The sequence below is a fragment of the Oncorhynchus keta genome, chromosome 26 (genome assembly GCF_023373465.1).
Source record: "Oncorhynchus keta strain PuntledgeMale-10-30-2019 chromosome 26, Oket_V2, whole genome shotgun sequence".
Taxonomy (NCBI): Eukaryota; Metazoa; Chordata; class Actinopteri; order Salmoniformes; family Salmonidae; genus Oncorhynchus; species Oncorhynchus keta.
In genome coordinates, this window is record NC_068446.1 from 11532417 (window position 1) to 11553450 (window position 21034).

The 21034-nt window shown below is 43.1% G+C and overlaps 1 protein-coding gene across 3 annotated transcripts; it reads right to left on the reverse strand.

Moving 5' to 3' along the window:
* Positions 1–2995: 2995 nt before the first annotated feature.
* LOC118358930 (sarcalumenin-like) lies at positions 2996–20603 on the reverse strand. 3 transcript variants are annotated; one of them, XM_035736950.2, is made up of 12 exons: positions 20317–20603; positions 8566–8677; positions 8224–8317; positions 7997–8051; positions 7642–7782; positions 5803–5963; positions 5120–5218; positions 4826–4971; positions 4485–4656; positions 4244–4356; positions 4065–4149; positions 2996–3970 (listed from the first exon to the last, which is right to left on the reverse strand). In XM_035736950.2, the coding sequence occupies exons 1-12, from the start codon at positions 20432–20434 to the stop codon at positions 3914–3916; spliced, it is 1353 nt and encodes a 450-aa protein (XP_035592843.1). In that variant the 5' UTR covers positions 20435–20603; the 3' UTR covers positions 2996–3913. The 3 variants fall into 3 exon arrangements, with proteins under 3 accessions (XP_035592843.1, XP_035592844.1, XP_035592845.1); XM_035736951.2 differs by lacking the exon at positions 20317–20603 and adding an exon at positions 19328–20166; XM_035736952.2 differs by lacking the exon at positions 20317–20603 and adding an exon at positions 16426–16588.
* Positions 20604–21034: the final 431 nt, after the last annotated feature.

Below are 21034 nucleotides of genomic sequence, written 5' to 3' on the forward strand. Positions count from 1 at the left end.
CATTGAAATGCAAGATGATTTCTGTTCAAAATGCAAGAGCAGTTCTGTTCAAAATGTTGTATCAAGACTGCCCAAATGTGCCTAATGTGTTAATTAATAACTTTTCATGTTCAAAAGTGTGCACTCTCCTCAAACAACGGTATTATTTCACTGTAATGGCTACTGTAAATTGGACAGTGCAGTTAGATTAACAAGAATTGAAGCTTTCTGCCAATATCAGATATAGGGATGTGTAACAGTATAAATTTAAACCGTCCCCTCGCACATACCTGGCGCGAACCAGGGACCCTCTGCACACATCAACAACCGTCACCCACGAAGCATCGTTACCCATCGCTCCACAAAATCCGCGGCCCTTGCAGAGCAAGGGGAACCACTACTTCAAGGTCTCAGAGCAAGTGACGTCACCGATTTAAACGCTATTTAGCGCGCACCACCGCTAACTAAGCTAGCCGTTTCACATCCGTTACATATGTACAGTATATACCAACTATTTATGGAGATATGTCCATGTGAATCGTGTACAGTACAGCCCCATACATCCGGTTAACGGTTGTACAAAAGCCCTCAGTGGAGCAGCATACCACTGAGATGAACTTGATCAACCAATTTGATGCCACCTGTTGACTCTTAATGCCACAAAGCTTTCACTAACTATCAGGACTGCCCTGATAGGATTTAATTACAAACTAAAGGTGTGAATGAGCCTGTCAAGACATTCTTCAGTTTCTTTCCAGTTGTTTGCGTCCAAGTTAAGAGTACATTTGGGTTCTATGTCCATATATATTTTAGTTAGGTCATAACATTAAGATGGCATGTAATTTACTTATTTAACATATATTGGTTTAATAGATTCATCCTTAGCACCATTACCTTTTTATATTATGCAACCAGCGTGTGTCTCTCCTTTGTTGCAGAGCCACACACAAATCCAACTTCACCATGTCCAACCATAAGTCGTTAATAAATATTTTAAATTTGGCACTGTCTGTTTTCTGCGTGCTCTCATAATGGAGCAGAGTACCCATAGTGACACCTATCCAATGAGTTACCTCTCTTGGGTTTCTTAGCTTATTTTTCAGCGGCCATATTGGAAATGATCCCCCAGGGGAGTAATGAACAAAATCTGCAATTGCACTATAGCCAAAAATACTTTATTTAGACATTCCCTAGCTGTGGGAAATTTGGTAGCTCTATCACAAAGTCCAAAAAATCTTCACATAACTGCTGGACTATGGTCAACATTACCTCTTATGCCCCTGATTAGGTTTTAATAGTACTTTATGATCAGAATGATTGTCTATGGGATTTATCTTGTGGGTAAATAACATTACAAAGTAATTTTTGTATTGTTTGGAATGATTTTACCCTATTGTCTTCTAATGGGAAATTTGGTTGGCAGCCATTTTATAAAAAAATCTCACCCTGGTTGACTGACAGCCTTCCTAGACTGCTTCCAATCTTTAAAATGTTCCTTATTAAGGTATCTAGTATTAGTGTAGCAAGTTTGATACTTGTATCAATAACATAAAATGATTTCACATACCCGCTGTTCTAACAATAGCCTACTTGTTCAAAACCCACAGAAGAACTCATCTCGAACATTCTAACTACTGAGCACTGTAAGAACAGTTGCCTACATCATGCATGTCTAGCCTTTACGTCACAATTAAACGTTTGAAAGTTTATCAGAAAATGCCATGTCAAACAATCAGTCTGCTCAGTCACTGTCGGCAAACAGCAATGAATTTGATTGTAGCTTTAAACCGGTGCACCGTGTTTTTTCTGGAATGCAAATGGAAAAGTAACCTAGGCCAGGGTTTCCCAAACCCGATCCTGGGGGGGGGACTTTGACTGTCCTGCACATAGCCCTGACCTCAACCCCATCGAACACCTTTGGGATGTATTGGAATGCCGACTGCGAGCCAGGCCTGAACGCCCAACCTCTGTGCCCGACCTCACTAATGCTCGTGGCTGAATGAAAGCATGTCCCTGGAGCAATATTCCAACATCTAGGGGAAAGCCTTCCCAGAAGGGTCAATGCTGTTATAGCAGCAAAGGAGGGACCAACTCCATATTAATGCCCATGATTTTGGAATGAGATGTTCGATGAGAAGGGGTCCACATACTTGTGGCCACGTAGTGGATGACTCAACTGAGGGAATGGTTTCTGACATTGACATATGACAGAACTGAGCATACCTGTGATTAGAATTAGATTTACTGTCTTATTATTAGGCCTACTATTGACAAACTTATAGGATACACGAAGGGAGTCCAGCGGCACGCCTTCATCCCACTATGCAGCATTCCCCCTCACCCTTCACACTTGAAATTCCCACGACTATATTGTGTACCAGTCCGTCCCTGGTTTCACCTGATAAAATGTAGGCTACGTCATATTAACATTACCAGTTTTAGGCAGAAGTTAGACGCAGCCATGCATGTTCATTTCTGTTCTCTTATCACAGATGCGGAGTGTTAGGTTCCATCCACTTCCACACCCCAGGAGGACCTGCCCCCTGCTAAGGAGACCCCAAAACACCCTCATGGTCAGGATATTCCGTTCCCTCAACTATTCAGAGCAGCTTCTGAAATACAGTATGCCTGGACTACCCGGGACACCCAGAAGAGGACTAGCCACCCACCCCTGGTTCCTCTCCAAGTTTCTTCATTCTAGAGATCTTCCTGGCCATTATGCTTTTGCTTAGCTTGCTCTTTGGGGTGTAGGCCGGTTGATTTAATGTCTAAACTATTTTTAAACAAGTTAATTTTGAATTAAACGTACTACCAATGTAGGAAAAGAAAGTTAAACATTACGGATCATCAACAGATCCTCAGTGTCATGGTTGTGAACTGCTTGTTCACAGACAGCTGCTGTGCTTATTCATTAGTCTTACAGTTAGAAACAATTGACATTCATGGTCAGAAAACATGTGGAACAGCACAATTGCTGCTTTGAACAGTTACGTGAACAAAAGGAACAGCAAGTAAATAGTATCGCATAAGTAATTTAATGCTGAGAGTTCACCTTGTACAGGTACCATGATCCTCATATTATTATTGGTTTATTGCAGCATAGGTGTTTGTCTGAGTCAGATGTTGAAGCCTGGAGTAGCAAACAGGCACAACTGTGGATACCAAACATTGTAAAAACGTATATAAATGCTTTGTTCAATTCATAATGTAGTTTGTAAACCGTATCTAATCTCATACAAAAATACAGGTCCCATGATGTTTGTTGTTTTTAAAATCTACCTCTCAGGTAACATGGTAGTGAAAAATATTGAGAAATGAATATTACAGTGCATGCCAGAGTTAGGTTCTGAATGCTCATATTAGAAATTGAGGCGATCTATGGTTTACAACTACATGAATGAACAGATATTGGACTGACAACACTTGGACAAGGATTACATTTCCCATGTCGCCCTGCGTACTCCGGAGGGACACGTAAATGGTGCGTTCAAGACAACGCAGAAATTCAGACATTCTCTACTTGGACATTCGTTGTAGAAAGAGGAGGCCAGAGTTTTCCCACTTGGAATGAATCAGAATCAACCAATAGGAAGCTGTACGCCAGGGCCGTTCAATTACAGTCCTGGAGAGCCGAAACCCTTTTTTGTTTCTTTTTTGTTTCTACCTGGTAGTTAATTGCACTCACCTGGTGTCCCAGGTCTGAATCAGTCTCTGATTAGAAGGATGAAAACCAGAAGTGCTTTGGCCCTCCATGACTGACATTGAACAGCCCTGCTCTACACAAATAACTTATGTTCATTTTAACTCTTGAGTTTCAGAATTGTCATGAATGCACCATAAGGCATGGCCAGGAATATAAAGCCTGAACAGTTTAAACCCTACATTACATTTGGTCCTCTACAGTAGGAATGTTAGTGGTTTCCTCCATTTTCTTTCAGTCCATATCTTGATCACCCACACTCTGGCGAAGGTATTCCTCATAGAGCTTCTTCTACAGGAAGGGAGAGATACACAGTTAGTGGTCAAGCACACACAGCACTGAATGCTCACACACATACCACTGCATGGTCACACACACACACTACCTTCTTTGTCTTCACCACCTCCTGCACATAATCCATCTTTTCCTGTAGCTGCCTCTTCTGTCGGCCAGAGAGAGTGGGCTGAGTCCTGCAGAGATAGAGAGCGATGCTTTAGGCATAATTAATTGATAACTGGTGGTACTTGAACAAGATGCAGCAGTTTGTGTGTGCCCAGCTCTTACCTGAAGGAGAAGCGGGCAAGGATGAGGAGTAGGAAGGAGAGGAAGATGAGTCCGCCACAACTGTAGAGCTGGTACTCCACGGACATGGAGACAAACACTCTCACTACAGGAGCCTGTGGGTAGGGGGGGGGCAGAGAGTCACACAAACACAAAAATTCCACGACTCTGTCTCACACACAACCACGGTCAGACTAACAACCACCACCCCTTAACACCGTCTCCCTCTTACAAATACACTGACCAGGTAGAGAGAGAGGGCCTCAATGCCGTCATCCCCCACGGCCATCTCTAGCAGCTCTTTGGAGAAGCTGCCCAGCACCAGGGCTGCCATCAGCATGAAGGGGACACTGAAGCCCAGAAGAGCCAACAAACAGCCCTTACAGCGCGCCCGCCGGTTATCTACACTAGTCTGCCTGAGGGAGAGAGAGAGAGGGTGGGGGGGGTGGTATTGTTGTGTTGGAAAGGAGAGAAGATCAGTGATGTGTGTGTGTCATCTACACTATCCTCAGTCATACAGTCTTTTTATCAGCAAGTTGAGAATAAGTGTAGGTGTAAAACACACTGCATGCATGCGTTTGTTACCTGTCTTGGCTGAGTGTATCTGCAATGGCCTCAGTGATAAGCTCACAGTCCTTCTCTAGTGAGTTGAGTGTGTTCTGGACTGTCTGGTTGATGGTCTTCTCGATGGTGCGACATGCCTCCTCAATCTGGTTCACACAGCGACTGGGCTGGGGTTGGGACAAGCAGGTGGAAGTGAAGTTCAAAACATATGTACATACATTTTATTTATTTAGCTAGGATAGTCCAAGATTGCCCAGGTTGGCACATCCAGTGACTTTCAGGTGCCGTGTACAAAAAGGTGGGTGCGGTGGCTACCTTGTTGGGGTTGGGAACATAGATGGTAGGCATATCAAAGCCACACTTGTTGAGTCCCGGCCTCTTGCACAGCTCCTGGACTATCTGCATCATCACCCTCTGAAAGAGCCAATTACGACAGGGATATATTTTCTGATTAGCTAATGTTTTGAAACTTCAAGCTGGGAGCTGTTAGATTATAACAAACTGGCCAACTTCCTCCCAGCCCCTTGTCAACCTTGCTCATAATGTAGATATGTATAAGGTGTGTGTAATAGAGAATTTCCAGGTGAAATAAACACAAAAGCGGCCGTTGATAAAGTTAAAAAAGATATCTATATTTTAGTACAATTTGCTCGAGGGAGAAACCTCCAGCACAGAAGCAGAGAAAATGTCTTCCGAGCCTTCCCTGAGCTGGCCCTAATATCCCAAGCACATATGTTCTCTAAACACATAAAAGACAAGGCAGTGAATCACACACTCTCACAGAGTACAATAATAACCCGTGTGTCCTTCGGAACTGGCACCTTTAGACTGGCACCAACACTATCAGCAGATAGGTTATGGACAGTTCTCCTTCACGTCTGGCCTCCAAGTCTAGTGATTAAAAACCTTCCACGAACAGAATCATGTGTATTACAGAAAATAAAAAGTATAATACATTGCGTTAATAACTTAAATTTCCCACTACAGTGTGTGTGTACCTGTCTGTCCGACTCTCCCCCGGCCTCGTCGGCCTTGCTGAGGTACAAGCGCAGGCGGTCACCGTGCTTCTCGTTGAGCTTCTCCACGATGTTGAGGGTGCGCTTGCACAGCGCCTGGCCCATGGGGTCAAAGAACACCAGGATGAGGTCACACAGCTCGCCTGGGAGGGGACAGAGACAAGCATGTTATGTTCTTCTCAACTAGCCAGATAAAAGCAAATCTTTACACACAGATGGTGTGTGTGTCATGATGAAACACAGACAGAGATTAATATGAAAACATGCGATAAAGTCAAAAGTACAGTACCAGTCAAAAGTATGAACACCTACTCATCCGAGGGTTTTTCTTTATTTTGTACTATTTTTTGTACCATTTTCTGCATTGTAAACTATGAAATAACACATATGGAATCATGTAGTAACCAAAAAAGTGTTAATATAAATATATTTGAGATTCTTTAAAGTAGCCACTTGATGACAGCTTTGCACATTCTTGGCATTCTCTCAACCAGCTTCATGAGGAACGCTTTTCCAACTGTCTTAAAAGTAATTCCCACATACGCTAAGCACTTTTTGGCTGCTTTTCCTTCACTCTGCGGTCCAACTCATCCCAAACCATCTCAATTGGGTTGAGGTCAGGTGATTGTGGAGGCCAGGTCATCTGATGCAGCACTCCATCACTCTCCTTCTTGGTCAAATAGCCCTTACACAGCCTGGAGGTGTGTTGGGTCATTGTCCTGTTGAAAAACAAATGCTAGTCCCACTAAGCGCAAAACAGATGGGATGGTGTATCGCTGCAGAATGCTGTGGTAGCCATGCTGGTTAAGTGTGCCTTCTAAATTCTAAATAAATTACAGTGTCACCAGCAAAGTACCCCCACCTCCATGCTTCACGGTGGGAACCACACATGCAGAGATCAACCGTTCACCTAGTCGGTGTCTCACAAAGACGCGGCGGTTGGAACAAAAAATCTCAAATTTGGACTCATAAGACTAAGGGACAGATTTCCCACTGTCTTTGCTTGTGTTTCTTGGCCCAAGTCTCTTCTTATTATTGGTGTCCTTTAGTAGTGGTTTCTTTGCAACAATTCAACCATGAAGGCATGATTCACACAGTGTCCTCTGAACAGTTGAGAGGTGTCTGTTACTTGAACTCTGAAGCATTGGGCTGCTATTTGAGGCTGGTAACTCTAATGAACTTGTCCTCTTCAGCAGAAGTAACTCTGGGTCTTCCTTTCCTGTGGCGGTCCTCATGAGAGCTAGTTTCATCATAGCTCTTCATGGTTATTGCAACTGCAATTGAAGAAACTTTCAAAAGTACTTGACATTTTTCTGATTGACTGACCTTCATGTCTTAAAGTAATGATGGACTGTCATTTCTCTTTGCTTATTTGAGCTGTTCTTGCCGCAATATGGACTTGGTCTTTTACCAAATAGGGATATCTTCTGTATACTACCCCTACCATGTCACAACACCACAAATAGGCTCAAACACATTAAAAAGGAACGAAATTCCACAAATTAACTTTTTAACAAGGCACACCTGTTAACTGAAATGCATTCCAGGTGACTACCTCATGAAGCTGGTTGAGAGAATGCCAAGAGTGTGCAAAGCTGTCAACTTTGAAGAATCTTCAATATAAAATATATTTTGATTTGTTTAACACTTTTTTGGTTACTACATGATTCCAGATGGGTTATTTAATCTTCACTATGATTCTACAATGTAGAAAATAGTAAAAATAAAGAAACTCTTGAATGAGTAGGTGTGTCCAAACTTGACTGTTACTGTATATTCACAAAATTACACACCCTACACCACCATATTGTGGTGACCTACCCAGCCACATGATGGCCTGGTCCACATCGAAGGGGTACTTCATGTCCCCGTCCACCAGGCCAGGAGAGTCCACAAACGTCACTAGGCTGAAGCGTTTCTGCCGCGAGGTGCAGATCTCAGTGCCCAGGTACTCAGACACACCTACAGGCAGAGAGCGAGAGTGCGAGAGCCCTTTACTTGAATGGTATTTTCATGCATTTCACACAAAGTGCTGACTAATGTTTAGAATGGGTCGTCAGTCATGCTACCATTACCATTGTATTTCTATTGCATCATATAATACAGGGGAGGGAGTTGTTTCCTGAGTCTTACGATGACGCAGACTAATGAGGTTGAATCAACTCTGAAGTCTCACCCTTGATCTCGTGTAGCGGTTTGAAGTGTGGGTAAAGGTGCAGCGTGGCATTTCCCTGAAATACAGCAAGAAACAAAACAAAGTTTACATTCTGCGAGAAAAACAAATATCCACCGTGTGAGCACTTACTCAGCGAAAAGGTTAAGCCCCTCAAAGTACCTCAACCAAAGTGCATGACGTGAGGAGCAAACTGAAGGGGAAATTCACTCTATACCAACAGTACTCACTGTGAGAGACTCTCTCTTGCGGCCACTAGTAACAAAGCTGAAGCCTTGCGTCTCAATGGCCACTCCTGTGCGCTGGATGTGCTCCTCCACATACCTGAGACAAAGTTATAGCAGACATTAACAAGCACTCTCTCTGGCATTCATGTCCACACACACACACACAATGACAAATGGACCATGGGACATAATTACAATGACTTTGAAGCAAAAGGAAGTATAGGGGACATTAAGTATCAGTGAACAGAAAAGTCCCTGTCCCTGATGGAATACTTTTCAAAGTGCATCCTTCTCTCTACCCCTTCTGGCATTGTCAATGATAACCTTGATTTGATTGAACATTACCAGTTGATGAAGGAGCTCTTGCCGGCAGAGTGGTTGCCCATCAACATGACCGTGATCTTTTTCCTGGGTGCCAGCAGAGTCACGCCAACTGACTGGGCCACTGCTACCAACCCTAGAATAGAGACAGCAGGGGATGTGGGATGTGAGCAGGACAATTAGCTAACGTTAGATAAGCGAACATCGGCTAGCTAGCCATGGGATAAATACTAGCCGTAAACTTGCACATCGATTTGATGAGTTTCGTATAACGCTGATTGATCAAATTTGTTAGTTTACTAGCATTAGCCGCTAACTACCGCTAGCTATTGCTAACAACTCCTACTGGTAGTCACGTTAAAGAGGCAATCCTAATTGAAATATTAACAAAGTGTCCTGCCCACCAGCTTCAGTAAAAAGCTGAGGGATGTGGCTGGAGAAATAGAACAACTTCAAATCCATAGACTACGCTATGTATGCAAGGGTTCTGATGGGGTTCGAATGTTGAACTAAGCTCAGGCATTTATACGTCATATTCTTCAGGAATCCATGTGTAGCTACATACCATAAATGTATAAGCAACTAAGTAGGGCCCCCCCCCAAAAAATGCATATTTTGACCAATGGGTAAAATAATTTGTTAAATTGTGTAGATAAATCCCTCCCCCCCTTAACATGTAGCTCTGATACCTTTTGTATATATAGTGTATGTGGACACCCCTTAGCAGTAGAATGGTCTTACTTGAAAAGCTCAGTGACTTTCAACATGGCACCATCATAGGATGCCAACTTTCCAACATGTCAGTTTGTGGGGGACCAACTCCATATTAATGCCCATGATTTTGGAATGAGATGTTCGACGAGCAGGTGTCCACATGCTTTTGGTCATGTAGTGTCAAATTGGAGGTTAACTTTACAGTAGTACAATTCAATTCAAAACCTACATTTTTGAACAAAAAACTCAGATGCTTATAAAAGGGTCTAAGATTAAATTGTTCCTTCTCTTATTTGTTCCTGACCTGCTGTGATGAGACACTCTCGCTCTCCAACCCATGGACTTTTGGGACATGGCCTTTCAGGCTATGATTTCACGCTCTCTGACCATGCTTAGAATAATGCCTTGTAATTCTTGTTAACGCCTTGTAAACTTAAGCTTGAGGCCTTACATGGGAATCCAGCCATTTCATAAAGTATTTAAATACACCTGTATTTAGAATTCCATTCCCAGACTTTTCTTCAATGCGTAGTGTAACTCAAGTCTCCTTGCATATTCCTATTTATACTATAGAGTCAGATAAAGAATTGAATGGGGTTAATTGCTTAGTCTTATGAATCGCATGTGATTTATATATGCACTAGGCAACAAAAAAAAAGACGTCCTCTCACTGTCATCTGCGTTTATTTTCAGCAAACTTGACGTGTTAATATTTGTATGGACATAACAAGATTCAACAACTGAGACATGAACTGAACAAGTTCCACAGACATGTGACTGACAGAAATTGAATAATGTGTCCCTGAACAGGGGGGGGGGGTCAAAATCAAAAGTATCAGTCAGTATCTGGGTGTGGCCACCAGCTGCATTAAGTACTGCAGTGCATCTCCTCCTCGTGGACTGCACCAGATGTTCCAGTTCTTGCTGTGAGATGTTACCCCACTCTTACACCAAGACACCTGCAAGTTCCTGGCCATTTCTGGGTGGGGAATGGGCCGAGCCCTCCGATCCAACAGGTCCCGGATGTGCTCAATGGGATTGAGAAATCACGCACAGAATGAGCAGTATGGCTGGTGGCATTGTCATGCTGGATGGTCATGTCAGGATGAGCCTGCAGGAAGGGTACCACATGAGGGAGGAGGATGTCTTCAAATCAAATGTATTTATATAGCCCTTCGTACATCAGCTGATATCTCAAAGTGCTGTACAGAAACCCAGCCTAAAACCCCAAACAGCAAACAATGCAGGTGTAAAAGCACGGTGGCTAGGAAAAACTCCCTAGAAAGGCCAAAACCTAGGAAGAAACCTAGAGAGGAACCGGGCTATGTGGGGTGGCCAGTCCTCTTCTGGCTGTGCCGGGTAGAGATTATAACAGAACATAACCAAGATGTTCAAATGTTCATAAATGACCAGCATGGTCGAATAATAATAAGGCAGAACAGTTTAAACTGGAGCAGCAGCACAGTCAGGTGGACTGGGGACAGCAAGGAGCCAGCATGTCAGGTAGTCCTGGGGCACGGTCCTAGGGCTCAGGTCCTCCGAGAGAGAGAAAGAAAGAGAGAATTAGAGAGAGCATATGTGGGGTGGCCAGTCCTCTTCTGGCTGTGCCGGGTGGAGATTATAACAGAACGTGGCCAAGATGTTCAAATGTTCATAAATGACCAGCATGGTTGAATAATAGTAAGGCAGAACAGTTGAAACTGGAGCAGCAGCATGGCCAGGTGGACTGGGGACAGCAAGGAGTCATCATGTCAGGTAGTCCTGGGACATGGTCCTAGGGCCCAGGCCAGTTGAAACTGGAGCAGCAGCATGGCCAGGTGGACTGGGGACAGCAAGGAGTCATCATGTCAGGTAGTCCTGGGGCATGGTCCTAGGGCTCAGGTCCTCCGAGAGAGAGCAAGAAAGAAGGAGAGAATTAGAGAACGCACACTTAGATTCACACAGGACACCGAATAGGACAGGAGAAGTACTCCAGATATAACAAACTGACCCTAGCCCCCCGACACAAACTACTGCAGCATAAATACTGGAGGCTGAGACAGGAGGGGTCAGGAGACACTGTGGCCCCATCCGAGGACACCCCCGGACAGGGCCAAACAGGAAGGAAGTCTTCCCTGTAATGCAGTGTTGAGATTGCCTGCAATGACAACAAGCTCAGTCCGATGATGCTGTGACACACCGCCCCAGACCATGACAGACCCACCACCTCCAAATTGATCCCGCACCAGAGTACAGGCCTCGGTGTAACGCTCATTCCTTCGACGATAAACACGAATCCGACCATCACCCCTGGTGAGACAAAACCACAACTTGTCAGTGAAGAGCACTTTTTGCCAGTCCCGTCTGGTCCAACGACGGTGGGCCCATAGGTGACGTTGTTGCCGGTGATGTCTGGTGAGGACCTGTCTTTACAACAGGCCTACAAGCCCACAGTCCAGCCTTTCTCAGCCTATTGAAGACAGTCTGAGCACTGATTGTGCGTTCCTGGTGTAACTCGGGCAGTTGTTGCCATCCTGTACCTGCCCCGCAGCTGTGATGTTCGGATGTACCGATCCTGTGCAGGGTTTTTTTATTATTATTTACACGTGGGTCCGCCACTGTGATGACGATCAGCTGTCCTCCCCGTCTCCCTGTCTTTGGCGTCTCACAAAAAAGTACAGACATTGCATTTTATTGCCCTGGCCACATCTGTAGTCCTCATGACTCCTTGCAGCATGCCTATGGCACTTTTTCCCGCAGATGAGCAGGGACCTTGGGCATCTTTCTTTTGGTGTTTTTCAGAGTCAGTAGAAAGGCCTCTTTAGTGTCCTGCGTTTTCATAACTGTGACCTTAATTGCCTTCGGTCTGTAAGCTGTTAGCGTCTTAACGACGATTCCACAGGTGCATGTTCATTCATGGTTCATTGAACAATCATGGTTAACAGTGTTTAAATAATGCAAAAAAACTGTTGGAGAAGAAAGTAAAAGTGCAATATGTGCCATGTAAAAAAAGCTAACATTTAAATTAAGCTCAGAACATGAGAATATATGAAAGCTGGTGGTTCCTTTTAACATGAGTCTTCAATAATCCCAGTTAAGTATTAGGTTGTAGTTATTATAGGACTATTTCTCTCTATACCATTTGTATATCATATACCTTTGACTATTGGATGTTCTTATAGGCCCTGTAGTATTGCCAACATAATCTCGGGATTTGATGGGCTTGAAGTCATAAACAGTGCTGTGCGTCAAGCATTGCTAATGCTACTGTATTTGCTGGCAAATACAGTAAATTGCTGTTTGAATGAATGCTTACGAGCATGCTGCTGCCTACCACCGCTCAGACTGCTCTATCAAATCATAGACTTAATTATAATAAACGCACAGAAATACAAGCCTTAGGTTCTTAATATGGTCAAATCCAGAAACTATCACGTTGAAAAACAAAATGTTTATTCATTCAGTGAAATACGGAAATGCTCAATATTTTAACAAACGGGTGGAAACTAAGTCTAAATATTGCTGTTACATTGCACAACCTCAATGCTATGTCATAATTATATACAATTCTGGCAAATTAATGACGGTCTTTGTTAGGAATAAATGGTGGTCTTCACACACTTCGCAACAAGCGGCCCAAACTGACTCTGAACACAAGAGAAGTGACAAATTCCCTAGTTAATATTTCCTGCTAACAAGAATTTAACTAAATATGCAGGTTTAAAAAAATACTTGTGTGTATTGATTTTAAGAAAGGCATTGATGTTTATGGATAGGTGCATTTGTGCAACAATCGTGCTTTTTTCTCAAATGCGCTTTTGTTAAATCACCACCCGTTTGGCAAAGTTGAAGTAGGATGTCATTCGATAATAAATTAACAGGCACCGCATTGATTATATGCAAAGCAGGACAAGCTAGTTAACCTAGTAATATCAACCATGTGTAGTTAAGTAGTGATTATGTGAAGACTTCTTATAAAAAATAATAATAATAATCCAAGTTTAATGCTATCTAGCAACTTACCATGGCTCCTTGCAGCCACAAGGTCCTTTTGATGCTGCACTCGCGTAACAGGTGGTCAGCCTGCCACACAGTCTCCTCGTGGAATACAATGTAATCGGCCATAATCGGAGTCGAAAAAGGCAGATTATCGATTATGAAAACTTGAAATTGGCCATGCCGATTAATCGGTCAACCTCTAGTATGTACGTAGTCACTGTGGGGACGACATCATCGATGAGGTTATTGATGAAGCCAGTGACTGATGTGGTGTACTGCTCAATGCCTTCGGAAGAATCCCAGGACATATTCCAGACTGTGCTATCAAAACAGTCCTGTAGTTTAGCATCTGTGTCATCTGACCACTTTATTGACCAAGTCACCGGTGCTTCCTGCTTTCGTTTTTTTGCGTTTAAACAGGAATTAGGAGGATAGAATTATGGTCAGATTTGCCAAATGGAGGGCGAGCTTTGTACAAGTATCTGTGTGGCGTAAAGGTGACCTAGAGTTTTTTTCCCCGACTCTGGTTGTCATTTTAGGGAACTATCGCTTTAACAAATGTGTGATGAACATGAATTAATATATTTTTATGTGATTATTTATCCATTAAATGTATGTACTTTTCCCTATTGAAATCCTTTTAACATCATGTGCCAGAGAACCTTACATTTGGGGGCCAGGGTTCCCCAAACCAGTGTTGCAACTTAGCGACTAGGTCGCTATATTTAGCGAGTACTCAGACCCCTCTAGCGACACATTTTCAAAAACATCAACTAGAAACTTTTTCTGGTGTTATTGGAGACTGACACTCTGACGTGAAAGCACGTATCGTTCTTACTCTTCTCAACGTGGGCCCCACCCCTGTCCCAAAGCACTCACAGGCAGCCCAGTCCTCACACAGCAGTCCCTCCCAGATGCAGTCAGAGCAGGAGATGTTCACCCCTCCACGTCCAGACTGCAAATGAATCACGTGAGTATCTGGCTTACATTCAGGGCGGGATGTAACTGTAAAATGTTCTTTGTTTAAAATAAATCACTGCACAAAAATAAAATCACTGCATTTGACTCACACAGCCTCAGTCACTTACTCACCTTGTCCACTGTGTGTGTGCCTATCTGTGAAATAAGCTAAACATCTAGCTGGCTAGCTCTTCATGTCTCAGTCTAAACTGTACACTCAAAAATACAGAAAGGAGTGGGAATCAAACCCTGATTGAAGTCATTTATTGGAGATGATACACGGGCATACTGCCTGTATTTTAAGTCTGATTTCTACACCAAACTTAGTGATGTAAAAAAAAAAAAAAAAACTTAACACTCAAAAGGCAAAGCTACAACAGTTCCACTCAAAACAAGCTGCCATTTATGGTTAAAAATATTGACTGCAAAAAAAGGCTGAGGCCACCATGGCATTAGCCATCGCTGAACACTGTTCCATGCTGGCATGTGATCACATTGGAGAAGCATGTAGAGCTGCTTTCTCAGACTCCACTGCTGCTACCCACTTTACTTGTTGGTTATCACCGCATTGTCGGAACTAGAAGCACAAGCATTTCGCTACACTCGCATTAACATCTGCTAACCATGTGTATGTGACAAATAACATTTTATTTGATTTTGATTAGATTAGGTATGAGAGACTTATAACTGGTTTTCAGTGTCTCCAAAGCGCAGGGAGGCCTACAAGGCCATATATGAGACCAACTGTAGGGAGAAACCTTTAGAGATAACCAAGGTGTGTGCCACACATTGAACCCACGGTTTCACGCATTTCGGACCAGTGGGAGGAGCTTAGGCTGCATTTCACAGTCACCAAGTCCAGTGAACACTGCTACATGGCTGAGGTTTTATACTCCATGTACAGTGATCCTCAAAACATATTGTATCTGACTTTTTTGAACTCAGTGCTGGGTGAGGTACAGTTGGCCATCAAGGCTTTTGAAGGAGAGCAAGTAGATCCTCTTAAGCTACTTGACAACTTGGTTAGCCTGATCAAGTCTGTGAGCAGCAGGGTGCTGAATCCACTGGCAAATGTTGATGTACTCAAAGGGCCAACAGATGGATACATCAGTCCCAAACCGTACCTTTGTTACCTTTTTGAGTCAAAGGCAGCTGAGCTCCACCTTGCGCCTGAGGATGAAAACAATGTCAAAAGTGGGGTGTAGCCTTCAGTCTCCCTCACTAGTGAGTTGAGGGTGAGACTGCCGGACAACATCGAAGCATTGCAGTACATGTCAGTTTTCAATGTGGAGGAAACTCTAAAGCACAATAAGAGCCCTGGAGAAATAGCCAAGCTCTTTGGCTACTCCCCTGCAGTGATAGACAAGATTGTCCAGCAATGGTGTGCCATCCATCTAAGTAAATGGAATGAGACAAAAATCACACAGGGCTTCTGGAGTGTGATTTGGAAGCTCAGAGATGCAGCTGATATCAACCCGTTTCAAGAACTTGCCATGGCTGCTGTGTCTGTGTTGTCCTTGCCACACTCAAATGCTGAAGTCGAGAGAGTATTCAGCCAGATGAGTGTGGTAAAAAGCAAAATTAGAAATCAGATGTGCTTACAGACCCTTAACTCCATCCTGTACATTCGATATGGACTGAAGCTGTCTGGTGAGGCTTGCTATGAGCACCAGCTGCCTGATAATATTTTGCAGCTTTTTGGCACATCAGCTGCTTACTCATTTAAGTCAGTTGCTGAACCTGCCAGAGAGCCTTGACCAAAATGACAATGACCCACTCTTTCTGTGAGCCAGCACAGCCTGTGTGTGTGTGGAGGGGGTTCTGAAAAAATATATATAATGGATTAGGGCCAGACTAATTACCATAATTTTCTCACATTGCCATTGACAGTTTGTTCTATTGTCTCTTTTTGGTCCATTTAGATTGTTAATATAGATTGTATACAAAAAAATGTTATGGTTAAAAATGTTCATGTTTTACTATGACTTGTTGTAGGCTCCTAAGTGGACCATAAGGTTAAAAACCAAACCAAATTAAGAAAAACAAAAAAATAAAAAAGTTTAATTTTAAAAAATGAAGTAACTCTGCCAGAGTATCTCTTTTGGGTCACTTTTGCCGGTCCCAAGCCCGGATAAAGCAGGAGGGTTGGAATTGTGACATTAAAAAAGAAAAACCGACAGAAGAAAGTTCATTTGTAGTTCTAAACATATTTAGGGTGTTTTTTTTACTCACCTTGTCTCTTCCACGACGTTATTCCTCTCTCCTACAGCATCCATCACAATTACATGCACATGGCAAATTATGCAAATCAGGCGATGGCGTGATTTAGCGACTTTTAGGACAGCCAATAGCTACTTTCCTTTCTGAGGAGTTGGCAACACTGTCAAAACTCCTTAACCGGAACCCAAACCAGCTGCACACGTGCGCTATCGTGCATACATTTATTTTGTCCCCCTACACCACGGGTGTCAAACTCTGGCCCGTGGGCCAAATTTGGCCCGCGGGGGTAATTATATTTGGCCCAGGAGACAATACCAAATTACTACTAGAGCTGGCCCGCCGGTATTATACAGCGCATTCACCACTAATACTACGAATCCCATAATGCTCTGCTGTTTTCGCGCGCCAATCAGGACAGGACCCAGAAACGCTCTCTCCTCTGTGACAGTAGTCATAGCAACAGACGCTACAACTGTCAGCGAGCTAACCCTTCCCAAAAATGGCGAAAAGAAAGGCAGAAAACAGGAGCTTTCTGGACAAGTGGGAGGCAGAATATCTGTTTACATATGTAAAAGACAAACCTGTTTGTGGAGTCAACGTGGCTGTAAGTAAGGAGTACAACATTAGACACTATGAAACGAAACACCATGACAAATACAAGGACCTGGACATGACTCAATGGAGCCAGAAAGTAGAGGAGATGAAAAGAAGTTTGGTTTCACAACAGAATATGTTTAAAAAAGCCACATCACAAAGCGAGGCTGCTGTAAAGGCTAGTTATATAGTGGCAGCAGAGATCGCAAAATCAGCCCGGCCCTTTAATGAGGTAGAGTTCATGAAAAAGTGCATGATGAAGGTTTGTGAATTCATATGCCCAGAGAAAAAACAATCATTTTCAAATGTGAGCCTGAGCAGGAACACAGTAGCTGATCGCACATGTGATCTTGCCACCAATCTGTATGACCAGCTGATGGAAAAGGGAAAAGATTTTGTAGCGTTCTCCCTCGCTGTGGATGAGAGCTGCGACGCATCTGATACTGCTCAGCTGTCAGTCTTCATCCGTGGAGTGGACTCAAATCTGTGTGTTACGGAGGAGCTATTAGGATTCAAATCAATGCATGGCACAACCACAGGAAAGGAAATCTTTGAGGAGGTTTCCAAATGTGTAACTGAAATAAAGCTGCCGTGGGATAAACTCGTTGGATTAACGACAGATGGTGCGCCAGCGATGTGCGGTAAAAAGAGTGGACTGGTGGGCATGGTTCGGGAGAAGATGCGGGAAGAGAACTGTGCAGGTGAGCTAACTGTTTACTACTGCATCATACATCAGGAAGCACTGTGTGCCAAAGCCCTAAAGATGGAACATGTTATGACCACAGTAACACAGGTAGTTAACTTTATAAGAGCCAAAGGTCTAAATCACAGCCAGTTTAAATCTTTTCTGGAGGAGTGTGGTTCGGAGGTGAGATGGCTAAGCAGAGGAAAAGTACTGAACAGATGTTTCGAGCTGCGTGAGGAAATATGTCAATTCCTGGAAACCAAAGGGAAGGATACAGCAGAGCTCCGGGAGCAAAAGTTCCTGTGTGAGCTGGCCTTTCTCTGTGACATCTCAAGCCATCTCGATGCGCTGAACCTGCAGCTTCAGGGGCGGGGGCGCATCATCACAGACATGTACGCTGCAGTGAGGGCCTTCAAAACTAAACTGTGCCTGTGGGAGAATCAGATGCTGCAAGGAAACCCTTGCCATTTTCCCTGCTGCCAATCCATAAAAGCGCAGATCTCTACCGCCGTGTTCCCATGCGCACAGTTTGCTGAAAAACTCAGTGTTCTCGCCGCTGAGTTTAGCCGGCGATTTGCCGACTTCAATGCCCAGAAATGCAAGTTTGAACTGCTTAGTAAACCCTTCGCAGTTGATGTGGAAAATGCACCAACCAACATCCAAATGGAGCTGATTGAACTCCAGTGCAACGACACGCTGAAGTCAAAGTATGATGCTGTGTGCGCCGCACAGTTTCCACGGTTCATCCCTGACACAATGCCTCAGCTCCGCACCCAAGCTGCTCAGATGCTCTCCATGTTCGGCAGCACTTATCTATGCGAGCAACTTTTCTCCTCAATGAAGATGACCAAAACAACTCACAGGAGACGTCTGACTGATGAACATCTTCGCTCGATACTGAGGATTTCTTCAGCTCAGAGCTTGAGCCCAGACATTGATGAACTAGCATCCAAGAAGAGATGCCAGGTATCTGGCTTGGGCACATCAGATTAGACCAGTGTGCAATAATTAACGTTTTCTTTATGCACTTTTTCTTGCTACAAGGCATGAGCTTGAATGGTTGATTGATTTATTATCATTTTATTTATAAAATTATTAGCCAGTGGAAAAAGTTGAATTTGGTATTTAAATCAGAAGGCTGCAAATAGAAAAGAGGCATACGATTTTTATTTATTTATTTTTTATTTAAATTTTATTTATTTAATAAATGAATGCCATTGATATGTTTTTTCATTTGAAATTCGATTTTGCATGTCTCCACTATTAAATTATATATTGTATGGCAATAAGCGATGCTTGTTCCATATTCAATGTTAAAGCAAAACTTGTTTGGGTCCATATTAAAAGGTTAATTTGTTCAATGTTGGCCCGTGACTTTGTTCAGGTTTTACATTTTGGCCCACTGGGTATTTGAGTTTGACACCCCTGCCCTACACCAATCACCACACAGCAGGTTAAAATATAAAAACAATCTCTGAACCAATGACATTAATTTGGGTACAGGTCGAAAAGCATTAAACATGTATGGCAATTTAGCTAGTTAGCTTGCACTTGCTAGCTAATTTGTCCGATTAAGCTACCTTCCTGTTGCTAGCTAATTTGTCCTGGGATATAAACATTGAGTTGTTAATTTACCTGAAATGCACAAGGTCTTCTACTCCGACAATAAATCCACACATAAAACGGCCCACCGAATCATTTCTAGTCATCGTTCCTCCTTCCAGGCTTTTTCATATTTGAACTTATATGGTGATGCATCTAAACTTTCATAGTATTACCACGACGAGCGGCAAAACAGTTCGTCTTTCAATCACCCACTGGGTATAACCAATGAGGAGATGGCACGTGGGTACCTGCTTCTATAAACCAATAACAAGATGGGAGAGGCAGGACTTTCAGTGCGATCTGGGTCAGAAATAGAATAGAAAATAGTTCAATTTTAGCCCTTGGCATGGCAGACGCTCGTTGGCGCAATAATTGAATAACATAGATTTCTAAATGTATTTTGTGACGCTCGCGCACGCGACTTGTCCGGTCTGGTCAGCATGTTAGGTTAACAAATTTGGAAAGCAAATTTGGAAAGCCCTGCCCAAAGTCACTGCTTATGCCTGGAGCCAGCCCTGCTCAGAACTATGCTGTGTGAAGCGTTAGTCAGACTCAATCGGGTGGGTATAATTTGTGGAACATTTCAACAGGAATAGGTTCCTAAAACGTCGTAAATAACAAGGTTGCCAACAAACAACGCATACAAAGGTGTATAAAGGGCGAATAAGATACCGGGTAGGGAGTGGGCTATTTCATTACGTTTTTCACTCACCACGTTTATTATGTCTTCATGCCTATGGACAAACATTAAGAATGAGTTACGTGGTGAGTTGAAGCCTATTCGTTAGCTAGGTATATTGATCGTGCTAACTTTACATGCGTTTGTTGGCAACCTTGTACATTACGACGTTTTGGTTACAGATTCCTGTTGGAACGTTCCACAAATTATACCCACCCGAATCAATGAGTCATACCAAATATAGCTAGACATACAGGCTGAATGACATTCCGACTGCAAATGCCTGTTGAAATTGGTGATCTCTTCATTTGATCAGACATTAGCTAGCAATCTAACTCACCACTGTCGGCATCGACGTACAACTGATGACAGTCTCGTAAAATCCGCTCATCGCAAGACACACTACCAGATAACAAGTCGGCATTTGCCGCGATTCGGCTCTTGATTTTCCCAGACATTGCAAAACGTTAATCCAAACGTATGACGGAAAATAAATGTTTTAAACTATAAAAAGTATTAGCTAGCTACTCATTCAATTTCAGACTGATCTAAATTGCCCCTCTTCTTACTCCGTCTAAATTTAAATCACCCCGGTCCGTTGTAGAGGAACGTCGGAGCCACGTAGTCAACCAGTATATGCAAAGCCTTTCGGGTAGTGTAGTTCATGGTTCTTTTTATTTGGTATCATGTCGTTTGCACGTGCCATCAGCTACAGTGCAGTAGTGTGTGGTCAGTCATGTTACATTTTGTAATACAAAAAAAGGACAAAATTGCACCACCAACTAACCCTAAACATATATACCAAAGTATAATAATTGATATGTCTTTACATAAAACTTGGCTTCACAAAAAAAAACAAATAGACCAATATAGTTTAAAATGCCTTTTTTTGATTATGGCACTTTTTGATTTCGGTGCCAGGGAGTAAAAAAGAAACAATGAGAGCATGTCTTCTTTTAAGCAAACCATGTTCCCATCAGCCCTGGTTACAGAGGGAGTGTTTACAGAGAAGTCATTGGTGGACACCACTTTTTTTGTTCCTCCCTGACCAAGGCCAT

What these genes read in the sequence shown, in the direction of transcription:
- LOC118358930 (XM_035736950.2), bottom strand. Translation starts at nt 20,434, where the DNA reads ATGTCTGGGAAAATCAAGAGCCGAATCGCGGCAAATGCCGACTTGTTA. An exon ending in GATACACTCAGCCAAGACAG is followed by an intron (nt 4,657 to 4,825) that starts GTAACAAACGCA and finishes TCTCTCCCTCAG; the next exon opens with GCAGACTAGTGTAGATAACC. An exon ending in CTTGCCCGCTTCTCCTTCAG is followed by an intron (nt 4,150 to 4,243) that starts GTAAGAGCTGGG and finishes CTATCTCTGCAG; the next exon opens with GACTCAGCCCACTCTCTCTG.